The sequence below is a fragment of the Mytilus californianus genome, unplaced genomic scaffold, assembly GCF_021869535.1.
Source record: "Mytilus californianus isolate M0D057914Y unplaced genomic scaffold, xbMytCali1.0.p SCAF_2, whole genome shotgun sequence".
NCBI classification, from domain to species: Eukaryota; Metazoa; Mollusca; class Bivalvia; order Mytilida; family Mytilidae; genus Mytilus; species Mytilus californianus.
Genome location: NW_026262668.1, coordinates 40,740,090 through 40,758,760, shown reverse-complemented (window position 1 = coordinate 40,758,760; position 18,671 = coordinate 40,740,090). Strand labels below are relative to the sequence as shown.

The window sequence follows — 18,671 nt, the reverse complement described above, 5'->3', positions numbered from 1 at the left end:
TATCCAGAAGTAAATTTTGTAAAAAAAAAATTCCATTTTTCCGTATTTTACTTGTAAATGAACTTAGTTTTTCTGCCAGTTAACATTACATTCACTCTGTGGTTAAAGTTTTAAAAATTTTAACAACTTTCTTAAACTATCCTGGATTTCTACCAAACTTGGAAAGAAGCTTGTTTATGATCATAAGATAGTATCCAGAAGTAAATTTTGTAAAAAAAAATTCCATTTTTTCCGTATTTTACTTATAAATGGACTTAGTTTTTCTGCCAGTTAACATTACATTCACTCTGTGGTTAAAGTTTTTAAAATTTTAACAACTTTCTTAAACTATCCTGGATTTGTACCAAACTTGATTAAAAGCTAGTTTTTAGAAGGAAATTTTGTTAAAATTTTGTTTCATTTTTTCCGTATTTTACTTATAAATGGACTTAGTTTTTCTTCCAGTTAACATTACATCCAGTCTGCAGTTTAAGTTTTTAAAACATTTATTAGATTCATAAACTATCCTGGATTTTTACCAAATTTGGACAGAAGCTACTTACAATCAAAAGATAGTATAGACAGGAATATTTTTATTAATTTTTTTCCTCGTTTTTGTTGAGCCTGTGATTAACAGCAAAAGTAGGCGAGACACTGGGTTCCGCGGAACCCTTACGAATTTTTAACCAGTAGGTGACTATGTATTGCCAAGCAGTACTCTCAGAATACTTGTTTTGTATGGTGTTTCTATAAAATATTTTGGAAACTTGAGGTTACATGGTTACTAAAGCTTGTAAACAGGAAAGAAGGGGATGAAAATTTGATTGGTTAACTTCCAGTGATGGTTATTATCTTAAATGCAATGAAATGTTATCTGAAATTTTGTCTGTAGTACTGGACAGGATAAAACTTGACTCATGCAAAGTATTTCTTTATTTGAAACAAAGAAAAATTCTGCACAATTTTTTGAAAAGTGCCAATTTAACAAAAACTAATAGGGGAACAACAATGGTGGTATTACTCCTATATGTCTGTCTAGCAGGTATCATTTGACCTTGACCTCATTTTCATGGTCAATGTTAAGTTTTCTTGGTTAAGTTTGTTTCTTAGATACTATAAGCAATAGGTCAATTATATTTGATGCATGGAATGATTGTAAGATGTACATGTCTATCTGGCAGGGTTCATCTGACCTTGACCTCATTTTCATGGTTCATTCCATTGGTTAATGTTAGGTTTTCATTATTTAGTTTGTTTCTTAGAAACTATATGCAATAGGTCATCTATATATTTGGTGTATGGAATGATTGTAAGGTGTACAATGTACATGTATTTCTGGTTTGGTTGAAATGACCTTGACCTCATTTTCTTGGATCATGTTAAGTTTATTTGATACTTGTAGTAAAACTTTATATTTAGGATTATCAACATATAATCAATGGTCAGTAAAGCAGGCGATACATTTGAGCGTGTGCACTCTTGTTACATTTGCCATGTAGCCACTTCCTGTTTGCCGATAGTTTGAAATTAAACAAACAATCATTGTACAAGGGAAATTTTCGTGAAAGTTTTCTCGACTTTAATGAAATTGAATAATCAGTTATGCTCCAGTATACATGTTACGTCAATCAATTGCATGCAGCAACGCAGGTCCGGACCTGGTATTGGTTAAATTTAACATGGTAAACCTAACAACTACTTAATCTAAACAAAATTGCCTGCTCTGAATGGTTTGGATTTTTGAAAGGTTACTAGGTACTAACATAAATATAACTAATAAAATAAGAGTGGATCATATTAAATCCTGTATTATGACATGACTGTACATGTTTATTTTAAGATTGAAATGACCTAGTATTTGATATTGGTAACAAAAAATAATGGATTATCGAGGCATGCAAATGCCTCATGGCTTCCCACCACCACAAATGCAAGGAAGGATGGGAGAAGGAATGATGAACCAACAGAGGGATATGATGGGTGGAAATATGATGAATCAGCCTCCACCAGGAGCTATGATGAACCCACAGATGATGCCAGAACATTTCAATCCAAATGTAAGTTCAGTGTATCTTTCATAGTACAAGTTCATGTAAAGTTTAGAAATAGGTCATCATTGTTTCAAAGAAAGTACCTTTTTATATGACCGCAAAAAATTTTGTGGTCGTATATTGGTATCCCGTCGTCGTCAATTTTTTCTCCTCAAGATTTCAGAAATCAAAAAGAAAATACTTCAAATTTAAAAAAAAAAAAAAAAAGGGTGGGGAGGTCAATTCGCAACAGCATAGTGTATTGCACAAAAGCAAAAAATTGAAGATAAATTCAAATCATATAACCAATTCTAAGTTCTTTGACTACAGTTATTCTGTGTCAGAAACCTATTATGTGTCAAATATTGAATTACAATCCAAATTCAGACCTGTATCAAGCGCGAATATTGTGTTCTTTTTTGCCCAATCTGTTCAGGGTTGGACCTCTGCGGTCGTATCCAGCTGCGCTTGGCGAAGCAATTTTTTCCATATCAGAAAAGGTCATTCATGACTACATGTAGTCCAGCCCTGGCCTCAGTGACTTATTTTCATTTTTTATTATACAAAAATTTTTGCGGTCGTATATTGGTATGACGTTGGCGTCGTCGTCGTCGTCCGAAGACACATTGGTTTTCGCACTCTAACTTTAGTTTAAGTGAATGGATCTCTTTGAAATTTTACCATAAGGTTAAATACCATAAAAGGAAGGTTGGGATTGATTTTGGGGGTTATGGTACGAACAGTTAAGGAATTAGGGGCCAACAAGGGGCCAAAATAAGCATTTTCTAGTTACCAGACAATAACTGTGGAACGGTGTATGGATCTCTCTGAAATTATACTACAAGTTTCCATACCACAAAGGGATGGTTAGGATTTGCTTTGGGGGGTTATGGCTCAAACCGTTTAGGAATTAGGGGCAAAAAAGGGGGGAAAACAAGGTTGTCCTGGTTAATGGACAAATACTTTAGTACAAAACATAATTTAAAGCAGTGTAAGGGAGATAAATCAAATACATCATTGAAATTACCTCCCTTACACTGCTTTTAAATTATGTATAAAGTAATGGTTAATGAACAATTAAGATAATTTAAAACAGTGTAAGGGAGGTAATCCAAATACAACGTTTTGGTTACTTCCCTTACACTGCTTTTAAATTATGTTTAAAGAAATGCATATTTATAAAGAAAGACCAGTAAAAATATCTGCAAATGTTGCATCTTTTTTCTTACAAAAAAATCCATATGAAAGATTTGACACTATATTTTAAATTCTATTACAAAATAGATTAAGTTAGCACTATGGTAAATTTAAATGGGTAATTATGGTTGCAAACTCCATTGAAAATTTGAATTGAGATTATGACCATATCTTGAGGGAAAGAATTTTTTGGGGGAAAAAAAGGGGGGGGGGGGGTAAAAAAGAAATTGTGGGGGGTCAATTTTTTCTCATTTCAGATTTCAGAAATTAAAAAGAATTATTCTTCAAATATTATTTTTTTTTCAAATTTCAAATATTGAAAAATTTCAAGAAGTAATCTTTAATTGCACAGTATGGCGCATTAGATTTGTAAAATTTTTGACTAAATTTATTTATTTGTTATGCCGCATCTAACCGTGTATTTAGATTTTTAATTTTGGGTCCAGTTTTCAAATTGGTCTACATTAAGGTCCAAAGGGTCCAAAATTAAACTTAGTTTGATTTTAACAAAAATTGAATATATGGGGTTCTTTGATATGCTGAATCTAAACATGTATTTAGATTTTAGATTTTTGGCCCAGTTTTCAAGTTGGTCCAAATTGGGGTCCAAAATTAAACTTTGTTTGATTTCAACAAAAATTGAATATATGGGGTTCTTTGATATGCTGAATCTAACCATGTATTTAGATTTTTTATTTGTGGACCCTGCTATCAAATTGGTTCATATTGAGGTCAAAAGGGTCCAAAATTAAACTTCGTTTGATTTCAGCAAAAATTGAATTATTGGGGTTCTTTGATATGCCAAGCTTGTTTACAAACACTGTAGATTCACACTTTATTCCTTTACTGACCGCCATTACTTTTCAACCCTGTAGTAAAAACATTTAGTACATTCAGCATTCATTTTTATACGACCGCAAAAAAATTTTGTGGTCGTATATTGGTATGACGTTGGCGTCGTCGTCGTCGTCGTCGTCGTCCGGCATCGTCGTCGTCGTCGTCCGGCGTCGTCGTCCGAATACATACTGGTTTTCGCACTCTAACTTTAGTTTAAGTGAATGGATCTTTTTGAAATTTGACCATAAGGTTAAATACCACAAAAGGAAGGTTGGGATTGATTTTGGGGGTTATGGTACCAACAGTTAAGGAATTAGGGGCCAAAAAGGGGCCAAAAATAAGCATTTTCTAGTTTCCAGACAATAACTGTGGAACGGTGTATGGATCTCTCTGAAATTATACTACAAGTTTCCATACCACAAAGGGATGGTTAGGATTTGCTTTGGGGGGTTATGGCTCAAACCGTTTAGGAATTAGGGGCAAAAAAGGGGGAAAAACAAGGTTGTCCTGGTTAATGGACAAATACTTTTGTACAAAACATAATTTAAAGCAGTGTAAGGGAGATAAATCAAATACATCATTGAGATTATCTCCCTTACACTGCTTTTAAATTATGTATAAAGTAATGGTTAATGAACAATAAAGATAATTTAAAACAGTGTAAGGGAGGTAATCAAAATACAACGTTTTGGTTACTTCCCTTACACTGCTTTTAAATTATGTTTAAAGAAATGCATATCTATAAAGGAAGACCAGTAAAAATATCTGCAAATGTTGCATCTTTTTTTTTTACAAAAAAATCCATATGAAAGATTTGACAGTATATTTTTATTTCTATTATAAAATAGATTAAGTTAGCACTATGGTAAATTTAAATGGGTAATTATGGTTGCCAACTCCATTGGAAATTTGAATTGAGATTATGACCATATCTTGAGGGAAAGAATTTTTTTGGGGAAAAAAGGGGGGGATAAAAAGAAATTGTGGGGGGTCAATTTTTTCTCATTTCAGATTTCAGAATTTAAAAAGAATTATTCTTCAAATATTATTTTTTTTTCAAATTTCAAATATTGAAAAATTTCAAGAAGTAATCTTTAATTGCACAGTATGGCGCATTAGATTTGTAAAATCTTTGATCACATTTATTTATTTGTTATGCCGAATCTAACAGTGTATTTAAATTTTTAATTTTGGGTCCAGTTTTCAAATTGGTCTACATTAAGGTCCAAAGGGTCCAAAATTAAACTTTGTTTGATTTTAGCAAAAATTGAATATATGAGGTTCTTTGATATGCTGAATCTAAACATGTATTTAGATTTTTGATTTTTTGGCCCAGTTTTCAAGTTGGTCCAAATTGGGGTCCAAAATTAAACTTTGTTTGATTTCAACAAAAATTGAATATGTGGGGTTCTTTGATATGCTGAATCTAACCATTTATTTGGATTTTTTATTTGTGGACCCCGTTATCAAATTGGTTCATATTGAGGTCAAAAGGGTCCAAAATTAAACTTTGTTTGATTTCATCTAAAATTGAAGTATTGGGGTTCTTTGATATTCCAAATCTAACCGTGTATTTAGATTTTTAATTTTTGGTCCTGTTTTTTAAATTTGTCTACATTAAGGTCCAAAGGGTCCAAAATTAAACTTAGTTTGATTTTAACAAGAATTGAATTCTTGGGGTTCTTTGATATGCTGAATCTAAACATGTGTTTAGATTTTTGATTATGGGCCCAGTTTTCAAGTTGGTCCAAATTGGGGTCCAAAATTAAACTTTGTTTGATTTCAACAAAAATTGAATATATGAGGTTCTTTGATATGCTGAATCTAACCATGTATTTAGATTTTTGATTATGGGCCCAGTTTTCAAGTTGGTCCAAATTGGGGTCCAAAATTAAACTTTGTTTGATTTCAACAAAAATTGAATATATGAGGTTCTTTGATATGCTGAATCTAACCATGTATTTAGATTTTTTATTTGTGGGCCCCGCTATCAAATTGGTTCATATTGAGGTCAAAAGGGTCCAATATTAAACTTTGTTTGATTTCATCAAAAATTGAATTATTGGGGTTCTTTGATATGCCAAATCTAACTGTGTTTTTAGATTTTTAATTTGGGTCCCGTTTTTTAAATTGGTCTTCATTGAGGTCCAAAGGGTCCAAAATTAAACTTAGTTTGATTTTAACAAAAATTGAATTCTTGGGGTTCTTTGATATGCTTAATCTAAATATGTGTTTAGATTTTTGATTATGGGCCCAGTTTTCAAGTTGGTCCAAGTTGGGGTCCAAAATTAAACTTTGTTTTGATTTCAACAAAAATTGAAAAATGGGGTTCTTTGATATGCTGAATATAACCATGAATTTAGATTTTTTATTTGTGGGCCCCGCTATCAAATTGGTTCATATTGAGGTCAAAAGGGTCAAAATTAAACTTTGTTTGATTTCATCAAAAATTGAATTATTGGGGTTCTTTGATATTCCAAATCTAACCGTGTATTTAGATTTTTAATTTCAAGTCCCGTTTTTTAAATTGGTCTACATTAAGGTCCAAAGGGTCCAAAATTAAACTTAGTTTGATTTTAGCAAAAATTGAATTCTTGGGGTTCTTTGATATGCTGAATCTAAACATGTGTTTAGATTTTTGATTATGGGCCCAGTTTTCAAGTTTGTCCAAGTTGGGGTCCAAAATTAAACTTTGTTTGATTTTAACAAAAATTGAATATATGGGGTTCTTTGATATGCTGAATCTAACCATGTATTTTGATTTTGGACATTGGACCATAATAGGTAAATTAAAAAAATTCAAGTTCTTAGACCACATTCTTTCTGTGTCAGAAACCTATGCTGTGTCAAATATTTAATAACAATCCAAATTCAGAGCTGTATCAAGCTTGAATGTTGTGTCCATACTTGCCCCAACTGTTCAGGGTTCGACCTCTGCGGTCGTATCAAGCTGCGCCCCAGCGAAGCATTTTATTTAATTATTTTTAACTCTAGTTTTGATCCATCTATCAAAAAATATTTATTACAAACATTATCTACCAATCAGAAGAGCACAGGACTTCAGTTTTGTACAGAAAGCTCTCCCCCAAATGGGCGGTCTCTGATGACATATATTTATTTACTGAATTTACCCCTATAAGGGACTTTTTAACTTCTTTTCCTATTTTGTTGTATTAATCATGTAATGTATCCAACTTTCAAGTTCCAGTTTCAATACAACATTCATAAAGGCTGAACTTGTAAAGAGGGAGGAAAATTTATACTACAGCCCATACTGCGGCCAATGTATATTTGGTATATAAAGTTGCACATTGACTGTATATATAATAAATATGAATTGTTTTCTGTGTTTGCTTTGATCAGTATTGCAAGTACATCTAGGAACTAGAGTCTTGATGTACTCTTAGTTAAATTTTGCCTTATATGGAAGATTTTAATTAAATACCCTGAAAAGACCACAAAAAGACTTTTCAAAGGTTTTTTAAGCAGTTTCATACCATAAAAAACAACAATTATGTTTCATTTTACTAAATCTGTGTTTTAATTACTTGTAAATTTCACAAAATGTCATTGACAACCACTCTGCAGAAATTCCTGTTACCCCAACATCTGGATGGTTTATTCACCAAAACTAGGCGGACAAAACTGAAGTAGAAAAAAGTGCCAAATATGAAAAAAATAAGACTGGGTATGACCAAACTTTGCATTTGGAACATAAAAGTAATAATTTAGAATATTAAAAAGCAATTATTTAACATAGCAATCCAATTACAAACATTTCAACACTAGTTTTATAGATGAAGGGTATATATTAAATCTAACCATGTATTTAGATTTTTATACGGCCGCAAAAAAATCTTGAGATGATTAGCTGTAAATTTATTTTTAGAAGTTACTATTAATTAATATTAATTTTAACCATGACTGTATGTCATTTTATATTTTAATATTTTATGATGTATTTAAATGAGTAGTTATGGTTGCAAACTCTATTAGAAATTTGAATTGAGATTAGTTTTGGAATAAGGGAAAGTGGGATTTTGGGGGGGGGGGGGGGGGGCTACAATTTTCTCATTTCAGATTTCAGAAATTAAAAAGAAAATTTCTTCAAATATTTTTTTTTTTTGGGGGGGGGGGTTAATATTCAACAGCATAGTGTATTGCACAAAAGCCAAAAAAATCATATAACCAATTTTAAGTTCTTTGACTACAGTTATTTGTGTCAGAAACCTATTATGTGTCAAATATTTAATTACAATCCAAATGTAGACTTTGTATCAAGCGCGAATATTGTGTCCATTTTTGCCCCAACTGTTCAGGGTTACCCCTCTGCGGTCGTATCCAGCTGCGCTCAGCGAAGCATTTGATTTCTTCATGCTTGGACATATTGATTTGATATTTGGTGTATTCTTTACAGATCAAGTTCGAATTTTGTTCCGGTCTGATGATTTTGTGCAGAGTTATGGTCCTTTGACTTAGAAAATTCACTAAAATAATCAGTTTTCCGCACATTTTTTTGTCATTCTTGAAGATATTGATTTGATAATTGGTATATAGTTTTATCATGACAAATTACAGTTCAAGTTAGAATTTTGTTTGGGTCTGATGATTTTGTGCAGAGTTATGGTCCTTGGACATAGAAAATTCACTCAAATAATCAGTTATCAATACTTTTTTTTTGGCATGCTTGAAGATATTGACTTGATATTTGTTATATAGTTTACACCATGACAAGTTATAGATCAAGTTAGAATTTTGTTCCAATACAATGAATTTTTAACCGGTAGGGGACTATGTATTGCCATGCAATACTCACAGAATGCTTGTTAACTGAGTTTTACTGTGCATATTGCTGTGTGTTTGTTTATTCTACATTGACTAGAGGTATAGGGGAGGGTGGAGATCTCACAAAACATGTTTAACCCAGCCACATTTTTGCACCTGTCCCAAGTCAGGAGCCTCTGGCCTTTGTTAGTCCATTATGTTTTTATACGCCCGTTTACGGGACGTATTATGGTATACCGTTGTACGTCCGTCTGTCCGTCCGTCCGTCGTCAACATGTCGGACATTAACTCAAAAACGCTTTAACCAATTTGCTTAAAACTGTGGTGAATTGTTTATATCTATTGACGTGAGCTCCCTTTCGTTTTTTATAAATTTTAGATTTTACGTTTCCGAGTTATGGGGTTTTATTCATTAAAAAAAGGGGGATTTTCCAGTTTTCAGACAATAACTCAAGAATGCTTTCACCAACTTGCAAGAAATTTTGGTTAATTGTTTATATCTATTGACATGAGCTCCCTTTGGATTTTTATAAATTTTAGATTTTACGTTTCTGAGTTATGGGGTTTTATTCATAAAAAAGGGGGGATTTTCCAGTTTTCAGACAAAGACTCAAAAATGCTTTCAGCAGTTCTCATGAAACTTTGATGAATTGTTGATATCTATTGATGTAAACTCCCTTTAGAATTTTATAAATTTTATTTGTTTATAGTCTGACAACAGATTTACTAAGTATTGCGCAACAGCACAGTGTATTGCACAACAGCAAGAAATCTTTAATTGAATATAAATTCAATTCATATAACCAACTTCAAGTTCTTTGACTACATTTATTCAGAAACCTATAATAGATGTATGTCAAATATTTAATTACAATCCAAATTCAGACCTGTATCAAGCTTGAATATTGTGTCCATTTTTACCCCAACTGTTCAGGGTTAGACCTCTGCTGGCGTATCCAGCTGCGCTCAGCGAAGCAGTTTATTTTATTTTAGTTCATTTATATGTTTCGGAGTGTGACATCCATTTTCACTGATCTAGTACACATTTTTATACGCCCGTTTACGGGACGTATTATGGTATACCGTTGTCCTTCCATCCATCTGTCCGTCTGTCCGTCCGTCGTCAACATGTCTTACAATAACTCAAAAACGTTTTAAACAATTTGCATGAAACTTTGTTGAATTGTTTATATCTATTGACGTGAGCTCCCTTTCGTTTTTTTATAAATTTTAGATTTTACTTTTCTGAGTTATGGGGTTTAATATACTAAAAAAGGGGTGAATTTCCAGTTTTCAGACAATAACTCAAAAATGCTTTAAACAGTTTTCATGAAACTTTGATAAATTATTTATATCTATTGAAATGAGCTGCCTTTCAATTTATATAAATTTTAGATTTTAGGTTTCCTAGTTATGGGGTTTTATTCATTAAAAAAGGGGGATTTTCCTGTTTTCTGACAATAACTCAAAAGTGCTTCAAGCAGTTTTCATGAAACTTTGGTGACTGGTTTATATCTATTGACGCGAGCTCCCTTTAGTTCTTTTATAAATTTCTGATAGACATTGAGGAGTTATGGAATGTTATTCTTTGTAAAAGCGAAGGGCGTATCATGCACTCATGGCGCAGCTTTTTATTGTTTAAGGGGCCAGCTGGAGCCCGCCTCCTGGTGCGGAATTTTCTCACTGTGTTGAAGACCCATTGGTGGCCTTGGGCTGTTTTCTGCTCTTTGGTCGGGTTGTTGTCTCTTTGACACGTTCCCCATTTCCATTCTCAATTTTATTACACAGCTTTAATCACTAATGAAAATGATTAGGTTACAGAAGAAAAACATCCAATTTGTCATTTTATTTTTTAAGTCTTCAATTTTCAAAATTTCTTACTTTCGAATTTCGAGACATCAGGGTCAATTAACATTTATTTTACATCGACTATAAAATGAACTCCACTTAATTGAGATTTTGAATCAACCGAGGTCGACACTACAACATAGAAATCTTTTATTATAAAATTATAAATTATAAAATAAAAACAAAGGATATGGGGTATTCATCCATGACACAAAATCAGTACATGAACAGCAAAAAACACACACAAAAAATGCAAAAGAACAGGGCTTTTATTACTGTTCTTTATCTGAAAGTCACAGTGAAGCCTTCAACATGGAGCAAAAAAACTCTCACCTCACTGCTAGTTTAAGACAGTCCTTAGCACCGGCTGAGCGGAATTCTTTTTATAAGTCTTTTTATGATTGATCATCATGATCATAGGAGAAATGTTTTATGTTTTTGTTTACTAAACCATGTCATCATTCTGATTGTAACTTTAGCAAATGGAGGGTTTTTTCCCTGGAGCAGCACAAGGACTTACTGAATATCATGACTTAACAAGTGTGTTGGTGGATGGAGGGGACAGGTTTGGTGTCTCTGCCTTGACCTTTGATAAACAAGATCTATTATGGATGGGCAATTCAGGGGTATGTCTTACATGTGTCTTAGTTTAATTATGTTTCCAACATTAGTACATGTCTTTGTGTCAGAATTGTGTATTTTTATCACCAAAGAATTAAAATAAAACAATAAACAACAGAATTGCCTGTCTTGGTATTTGCAGACAATCTACTTTAGGGATGACAATCGTCATCCGTTTTTGCTCCAAAAATAATGTTAACAGTTGTTGGATATTGGATCATAACAGGTAAACGTCCAATTTCATATTTTTATACGACCGCAAAAATCGTATATTGGTATGACGTTGGTGTCGTCGTCCTCAGAAGACACATTGGTTTTCGCACAATAACTTTAGTTTAAGTGAATGGATCTCTATGAAATTTTACCATAAGGTTCAATACCACAAAATGAAGGTTGGGATTGATTTTGGGGGTTATGGTCCTAACAGTTAAGGAATTAGGGGCCAAAAAGGGGCTAAAAATAAGCATTTTTATAACTTCCAGACAATAACTTGTGTTTAAGTGTATGGATCTCTCTGAAATTATACCACAAGTTTCCATACCACAAAGGGATGGTTAGGATTTGCTTTGGGGGGTTATGGCTCAAACCGTTTAGGAATTAGGGGCAAAAAAAGGAAAAAAAACGAGGGTTTCCTGGTTAATGGACAATTTAAAAGCAGTATAAGGGAGGTAATCCAAAAACAAAATTGTACAATGTTGTACAATGTTGGATTACCTCCCTTACACTGCTTTTAAATTATCTATTTAAGACTTTTATGATGTATTTAAATTGGTAATTATGGTTGCAAACTCCATTGGAAATTTGAATTTTTTTTTTATATTTCAGATTTCAGAAATTATAAAGAAAATTTCTTCAAATATTTTTCAAAAAAAAGGGGGGGGTGGGGTCAATACGCAACAGCATAGTGTATTTCACAAAAGCAAAAAATTGAATATAAATTCAAATCATATAACCAATTCTAAGTTCTTTGACTACAGTTATTCGGTGTCAAAAACCTATTAGGTGTCAAATATTTAATTACAATCCAAATTCAGACCTGTATCAAGCACGAATATTGTGTCCATTTTCGCCCCAACTGTTCAGGGTTGAACCTCTGTGGTCGTATCCAGCTGCGCTCAGTGAAGAAGTTTATTCAGTTCTGTGTCAGAAACCTATGTAGTGTCCATACTTGCCCCAAATGTTCAGGGTTTGACCTCTGCGATTGTATCAAGCTGCGCCCAAGGAGCATTTTTATTAACACTCATAATAAAGTGACGTTAAGTTTATTTTACGATTTCGAAATGTAAAGCTATACATAAACTATAAACTGAGAGGTTACTTTCCTTTTAAAAATTTAGTCGCCTGTTACTTCATGAATTATATGACGCTATTGGAAATTGTACTAAACAGCCAATCTAAATTTGTTCAATTTAAAGATTTTTTTGTGAGACCGAATTAGTTACCGCCAAAATAGCATATTTAGAAAAAGATAGATGTTTTAATAAATTATGAAATGTAAATAAAATATTTAAGTTCAATTTTTTCCCCCGTATCTGTATTCAATATATTAAAATTTGTTTCAAGAGGTAAACATTTGCATAGTTATAATTCCTTATTTAACTCTTTTAAGACCACTGTCCTGTTTGAATTCAACTTGCCTGTTGGGAATTGAAATACAAGTAAAAAAGCAATTTTTACATGGTATGCTGTATACTTATAATATTTTAATATTATAATCGAAGCACGCTTGTGTTGATACTTTTTTTTCTCTCCCTCCCTTTTCAAACTCTTGTTTTTTTTTAATGAGAAGTTTGAAAATATGCCAGATAGTGGACAACTATATTTGGAAGAAGAAGAAAAAATATAATGGTCATTAAAAAAGGACCATGATACAAATTTTTCATATTTTATTTTATTTTGTGAAAGATTTGTATTGTTAGTCCTACTATACAAGGCCACAATTAAAAATATTTCAGTTTGCCCAAACCCGACCCATGATGACTGGGTGTGGGTAGGTAGGTAGGCAAATTCTTTTTTTTTTATCAGAATTTGCATGAAAATATTAAAACAGTATATCTTTTTTTTCCGTCAAACCTTTGTAGAGACAATCAAAAGCCATGAAAAACTGTCTGCCATTTTCACATGTTTTACTTCTTCACAGGGATGTCACTAGGTTTTGAAGTAGCAGGATTAATAATTAAAGTAGCAGGCAAGGATTGTCGGTTCGACGAGCTTGCTCGTAGCCCATCACGGCGAGGGTTTTTTTTCTAAAATGGTTCAAAAATCCTGCATTCTGGGGGCTCCTGAACTCTAATTTAGTCCTAATCAAACACCATTTTTTTTAATGATGATAAGGTAAATGAGCAGCAAGATGGTCACATATTTTCTATAAAGTTGATCACATAAATATTATTATCACTATAACAAGACTTTCAGCTAACAAGTAGTTGAAGTTGTTTGAGGAAAATGATGAAGGATGACTCTGTAAGACATGATGATCATTCAGGAAAAGATTCAAATTTGATCTTATTAGTTGAAAATATTTTTAGTTTAACTGTAGACATGCAATTATTCAAATAATTCGAACCCATAGACATTTTTTTTTATTTCTCAGTATTAATAATTTCACATACTTATTACAATAAATCAGATGATGAATTGGACTGTTGCAGGCAAAAAGGTGAACTCTGTAAGGATGTACTTTGGTGAAATTAGAAAAATGTAGAATTTAAAATTGATACTATAAGTCAGAAGACTTCAAGAGCATTTAAGTTAAGAAGCAAACTAATGGAAAGAGAAGAAATCTACAATCTGCTTAAATTTTGGTATATGACCTTTTATGAGCTATTAATTGAAGTATTATGTATGGAAAAAAAATGGGGGTCATGGGGCAAAATATTTTACCCTGTATCGTAGGAAAAAACCAGAGTCCAAACATCTGACAGAAATTCCAAAACCTGACCTAAGTACATCCTTAAATGCATAATCATGCAGGGCTCACACTACTTCAGAATCATAGGGAGAAGTGACTTCTCTTTTTTAAACTGATAGGGAGAAGTGCTCCTTTGCACACTGTGCTACAATTGTTTGGTTTTTACTACCTATAGTACAAAGGGTCATATGTAAATAATGTTCTTTTTATATTGTTCAATTCATATCTGAGTATACAATTAAAGTAAAAGTTCAAATTCAAAGTTGTTTAAGTTTAGGTTCTTGTGAGAAACTACCAACTAAATATCTAGCACTAAAAAGATGACAAAAAGATAAAGAAATTATAATATATAAATCACAATTCAATTAAAAAACTATCTTGTTTATCATGTTTATGAAATTCAGTGTTTCTCATCAAAAGATATACAAAGATAAGCTGGGCCATATATCATGTATATATTGATTTATTTTCTAGTCCCAGGGTTAATTAAGCAAGTTTAATCAATATTTTGAAACAATCCATATATATGGAATTATATACATTAATCAAGTAAATCTAACAAATAGTCTGTTAATGCGTGTGGAATGCGCAATTTTTTCATTTGGGACCAATTTCCTTGTCAGCTGTTCCATTCATGTGTCTGTAGTTATTATTGTAAAAATACGGATTTCGGTCATAGCTGGTCCGTTTCCCATCCGTAGTTAGAAAACAGTTAATGGCGGACGATGAAAATTTACAAAAATAAACGATGTTTGACAAGCTATTTGGAAAGGAATATAACGTTTTTAATGCAATAAATGGATTAAACATTTACTGGAGGCAATTTTTATCACGTTCAAATGAAGTAACAAACTTACTTTGTCGCCGAATTAGATTGATGTACGATCTCGTGTAACAAGTACCGGAAGTGAATGAAGTGATAAAAAGTTGTCTTTTTATTAAATAATCTGCTTCACACTGTAAAGTCAATGCTTAAATCTCTGTTCTTCAATGTTTATCAATGTTTCATCGACTTGGTAAAAAATGAAAACTTTGTGAAAATATTATTTTTGACAATTTTGAAGTAGCCGGCGCCAAAGCAGAAGTAACCGTTCGTTAAATCAGAAGATAAAAACCGACAACATCGAATATCGATTAACTGTGTCTCTGACACGCTTTCTTTTAATCTTATTCACAGTTACTTTCAAACGCAAAGACGACGAACATTAAGTTTTATACGATGACGGAGCGGACACGAAAAAGATCCGAAAAAAAAAAAATTCTTCAAAAAAACGGCAAAAAGAATTTGAGTCGGCGGGTTTTTTTTGGGTCGGTCGCATTTGGGCAAACATACCATATTTTTTATTTTGGCCCAAATCCTTACACAAGTTAACAAATTTTTCATCTTTCGTCGTATAGATTAAAAGTAAATAAAACAAATATATAATTCTGATATTTGATATGCATCCTTTAAAGATAGCGTGGGAAGTTGACAAGTCAAAAGGAATATATTGTGTCTCAGAGATAGCCGATTGATTAAACATTATAAGAACTTATTAGAAACAATCTTTAATAAATTTTTTTATCGTCCCGCCTGCAATGAATGTCGCAGAATGCAAGACATAGGGATTACAATCCGGCGGCAATGACAGCATAAACTTTTTGTATAAAGCTTTATATTTCAGAAGCTAGAAGACCTTGTATGCAGATACTTTATGTTATTAAGTTTCTGTCTGTCATATGTCCATTGTCCTTGACCTCATTTTCATGGTTCAGTGACTGCTTGAAAAAAATTTACTGTTTTTTGGAAAAGTAAAATACTCTCTTATTGTGAGTAATAGGATAACTATATTTGGTATATGGGTTCCTTGCAACGTCTACATGTCCATCAGGTAGGATTCACCTGACCTCGACCTCATTTCATGGATCAGTGATCAAGGTTAAAGTTACGTGGTCAAGTCCGTATCTCAGATATTATAAGCAGTAGGTCAACTATATGTGGTGTATTGAATGATTTTAAGGTGTACATGTCTGATTTGTAGGTTTTATTTTACCTTGACCTCATTTTCATGGTTCATTTGAACAATGTTTAGTTTTTGTGGTTCGTTCTATTTCTCAGATACTATAAGCAATAGGGCCACTATATTTGGTGTATGGAATGATTTTAAGATGTACATGTCCGACTGGTAGGTTTTCTTCTGACCTTGACCTCATTTTCATAGTGCCTTGGTCAATGTTAAGATTTTGTTATTAGTCCCCTACCGACAAAGTCGAAGGGGACTTTAGGTTTGCACTCCGTTAGTCTGCATGTCTGTCTGTCCATCTGTCTGTCTGTCTGTCTGTCCATCTGTCAGTCCGGCAAATCAGTTTTCCAGACTTTTTTTCTTCGTGCTTGAAGATATTGATTTGATATTTGGTTTATTTATTTATCATGACAGGTTACAAGTCAAGTTCAATTTTCACAATTTTAGCTTTTCTCTTTGTTCAGTTAAAGCCCTTTCTCTAGAATTAAATTTTTTATGAAATACTTATAATTAGTAGATTTCTGTTCAAAGGGAAATAACTCATTTTTATTTTAAAGATTTTTAAAAGACAAAATGACATTTTGGATTTTTTTCCTTTTCTTTGGTAAATTGTTTGAAGAATTTAGTGGTAGGTTTGTTTGTCTTTCTTGAAGATATTGATTTGATAATTAGTGTGTAGTTTTGTCATGACAAGTTACAGATCAAGTTGGAATTTTGTTCCAGTCTGATAATTTTGTGCAGAGTTATGGTCTTTGGACAAAGAAAATTCACTTAAATAATCAGTTTTCAACAGTTTTTTTCGTCATGCTTGAAGAATTTGACTTGATGTTTTTATGTAGTTTACACCATGACAAATTATAGATCAAGTTAGAATTCCGTTCCATTACAATGAATTTGTAACCGGTAGGGGACTATGTATTGCCATGCAATACTCACAGAATGCTTGTTTGATCTGTTTCTCAGGTTCTATAAGCGATAGGACCACTATATTTGGTGTATGGAATGATTGTTAGATGTACATGTCTGTCTGGCATGGTTCATTTGACAGTGACCTTATTTTCATGGATCATTGATGATGTTAAGTTTATTTGGTACTTGTAAAACCTTCATATTACAGACTTTCAACATGAATTCAATCATCATATTACAGACTTTCAACATGAATTCAATCATAAGTAAAACAGGGGAGACATTTCAGCATATGCACTTTTGTCTTATAAAGCTGTGAACATGTGCAGAATCCTTGTTCATATTTTTTTTTAACGAACACTCATTTGAACTGATACATAATTTTTAGATTTTGTTTGTAATTAAATTTATAAGTTATAAATTATGGAATTAACAAATTTGTTGGCACCCGTGTAAAAAAATGTTGCCTATCGATTTTTTGAGCGTTTTTACCCATTTCATGATATGTAAAAGCAGACTTCTATATCTGACAAGTGCCCTTAACTAAGTGACAAGTAGACTTTATTAAGTGACAAGTAGACTTTATCAACTGACAAGTCGACTTGTGTTATCTGACAAGTCGATTTGTGTTTCTGATAAGTGCACTTGTGTATCTGACAAGTGTACTTGTGTATCTGGCAAGTCTACTTATGTATTTGACAAGGCGACTTGTGTATCTGACAAGTTAACTTATGTATTTGAAATAGTTGGTCATCTTACTGATAAACTTCATAAAAATTCATTAAGAGATGTAAGTGTTATACTGGTCAATATAAATTACATTTCAAAGAGACAAAACTTCTGTAAAAATGAAATGCTCCACTGGGTATATTTGGTGCATGTTATGATTGTATGGTGAACATATCTGTATGGCAGGGTTTGTCTGACCTTGACCTCATTTACATGGATCATTTATAATGTTAAGTTTATGTTATACTTGTAGTAAAACCTTCATCTTACAGACTTTCAACATAAGCTTTATCATGATAAGTAAATTCAACATATCTTCAATCATGATAAGTAAAGCAGGGGTGACATTCATGTACTTTTCATGTTTTTATCTTGTTTAAAGATTATTGAGGTTAGCCAGTTGTTTAATATTTTGTTCTTTTATATTTTACAACAGGGTCATGTAACAGGTTACTATGGGTTAGAAATGCAGAAGTATACATCATTTCAAGTACACATGACAGAAGACATTCGACAGATGATACCAATTCAGCGTGGAATACTGTCTCTGACAAGAAGTACACTGAATTGTTCACTACGGAGAGGTCTAAGTTTGTTCAATTACAAGTAAGAAGTTATTTCCTACCTAAACATGATCTACGATTTGATAAAGAAAAAAATGTTGAAAGCTTTTTTTTTCTGAATAATATACAATAAAATTTGTATAAATCGGGACTTTGAAAAACGGCCAGTTTGGACAGTTAGTCGGTTTATTCAGGTTTCCAGATTAACAGGAAGTTATTGAATATTTCTTTCATATTGTAAACTATAAACTAATAAAAT

The 18,671-nt window shown here is 32.4% G+C and overlaps 1 protein-coding gene across 1 annotated transcript in view; it reads left to right on the top strand.

Annotated features, from left to right (window-relative positions):
* Positions 1–18,671, top strand: part of LOC127727935 (PAN2-PAN3 deadenylation complex catalytic subunit PAN2-like) — a 399,078-nt gene that overhangs the window by 15,860 nt on the left and 364,547 nt on the right. The window contains exons 2-4 of the mRNA XM_052235095.1: positions 1,820–2,036; positions 11,156–11,302; positions 18,286–18,455. Coding sequence (XP_052091055.1) covers positions 1,860–2,036; positions 11,156–11,302; positions 18,286–18,455 — 494 coding nt within the window. The 5' untranslated portion in view covers positions 1,820–1,859. The remainder of the gene's footprint in view (positions 1–1,819; positions 2,037–11,155; positions 11,303–18,285; positions 18,456–18,671) is intronic.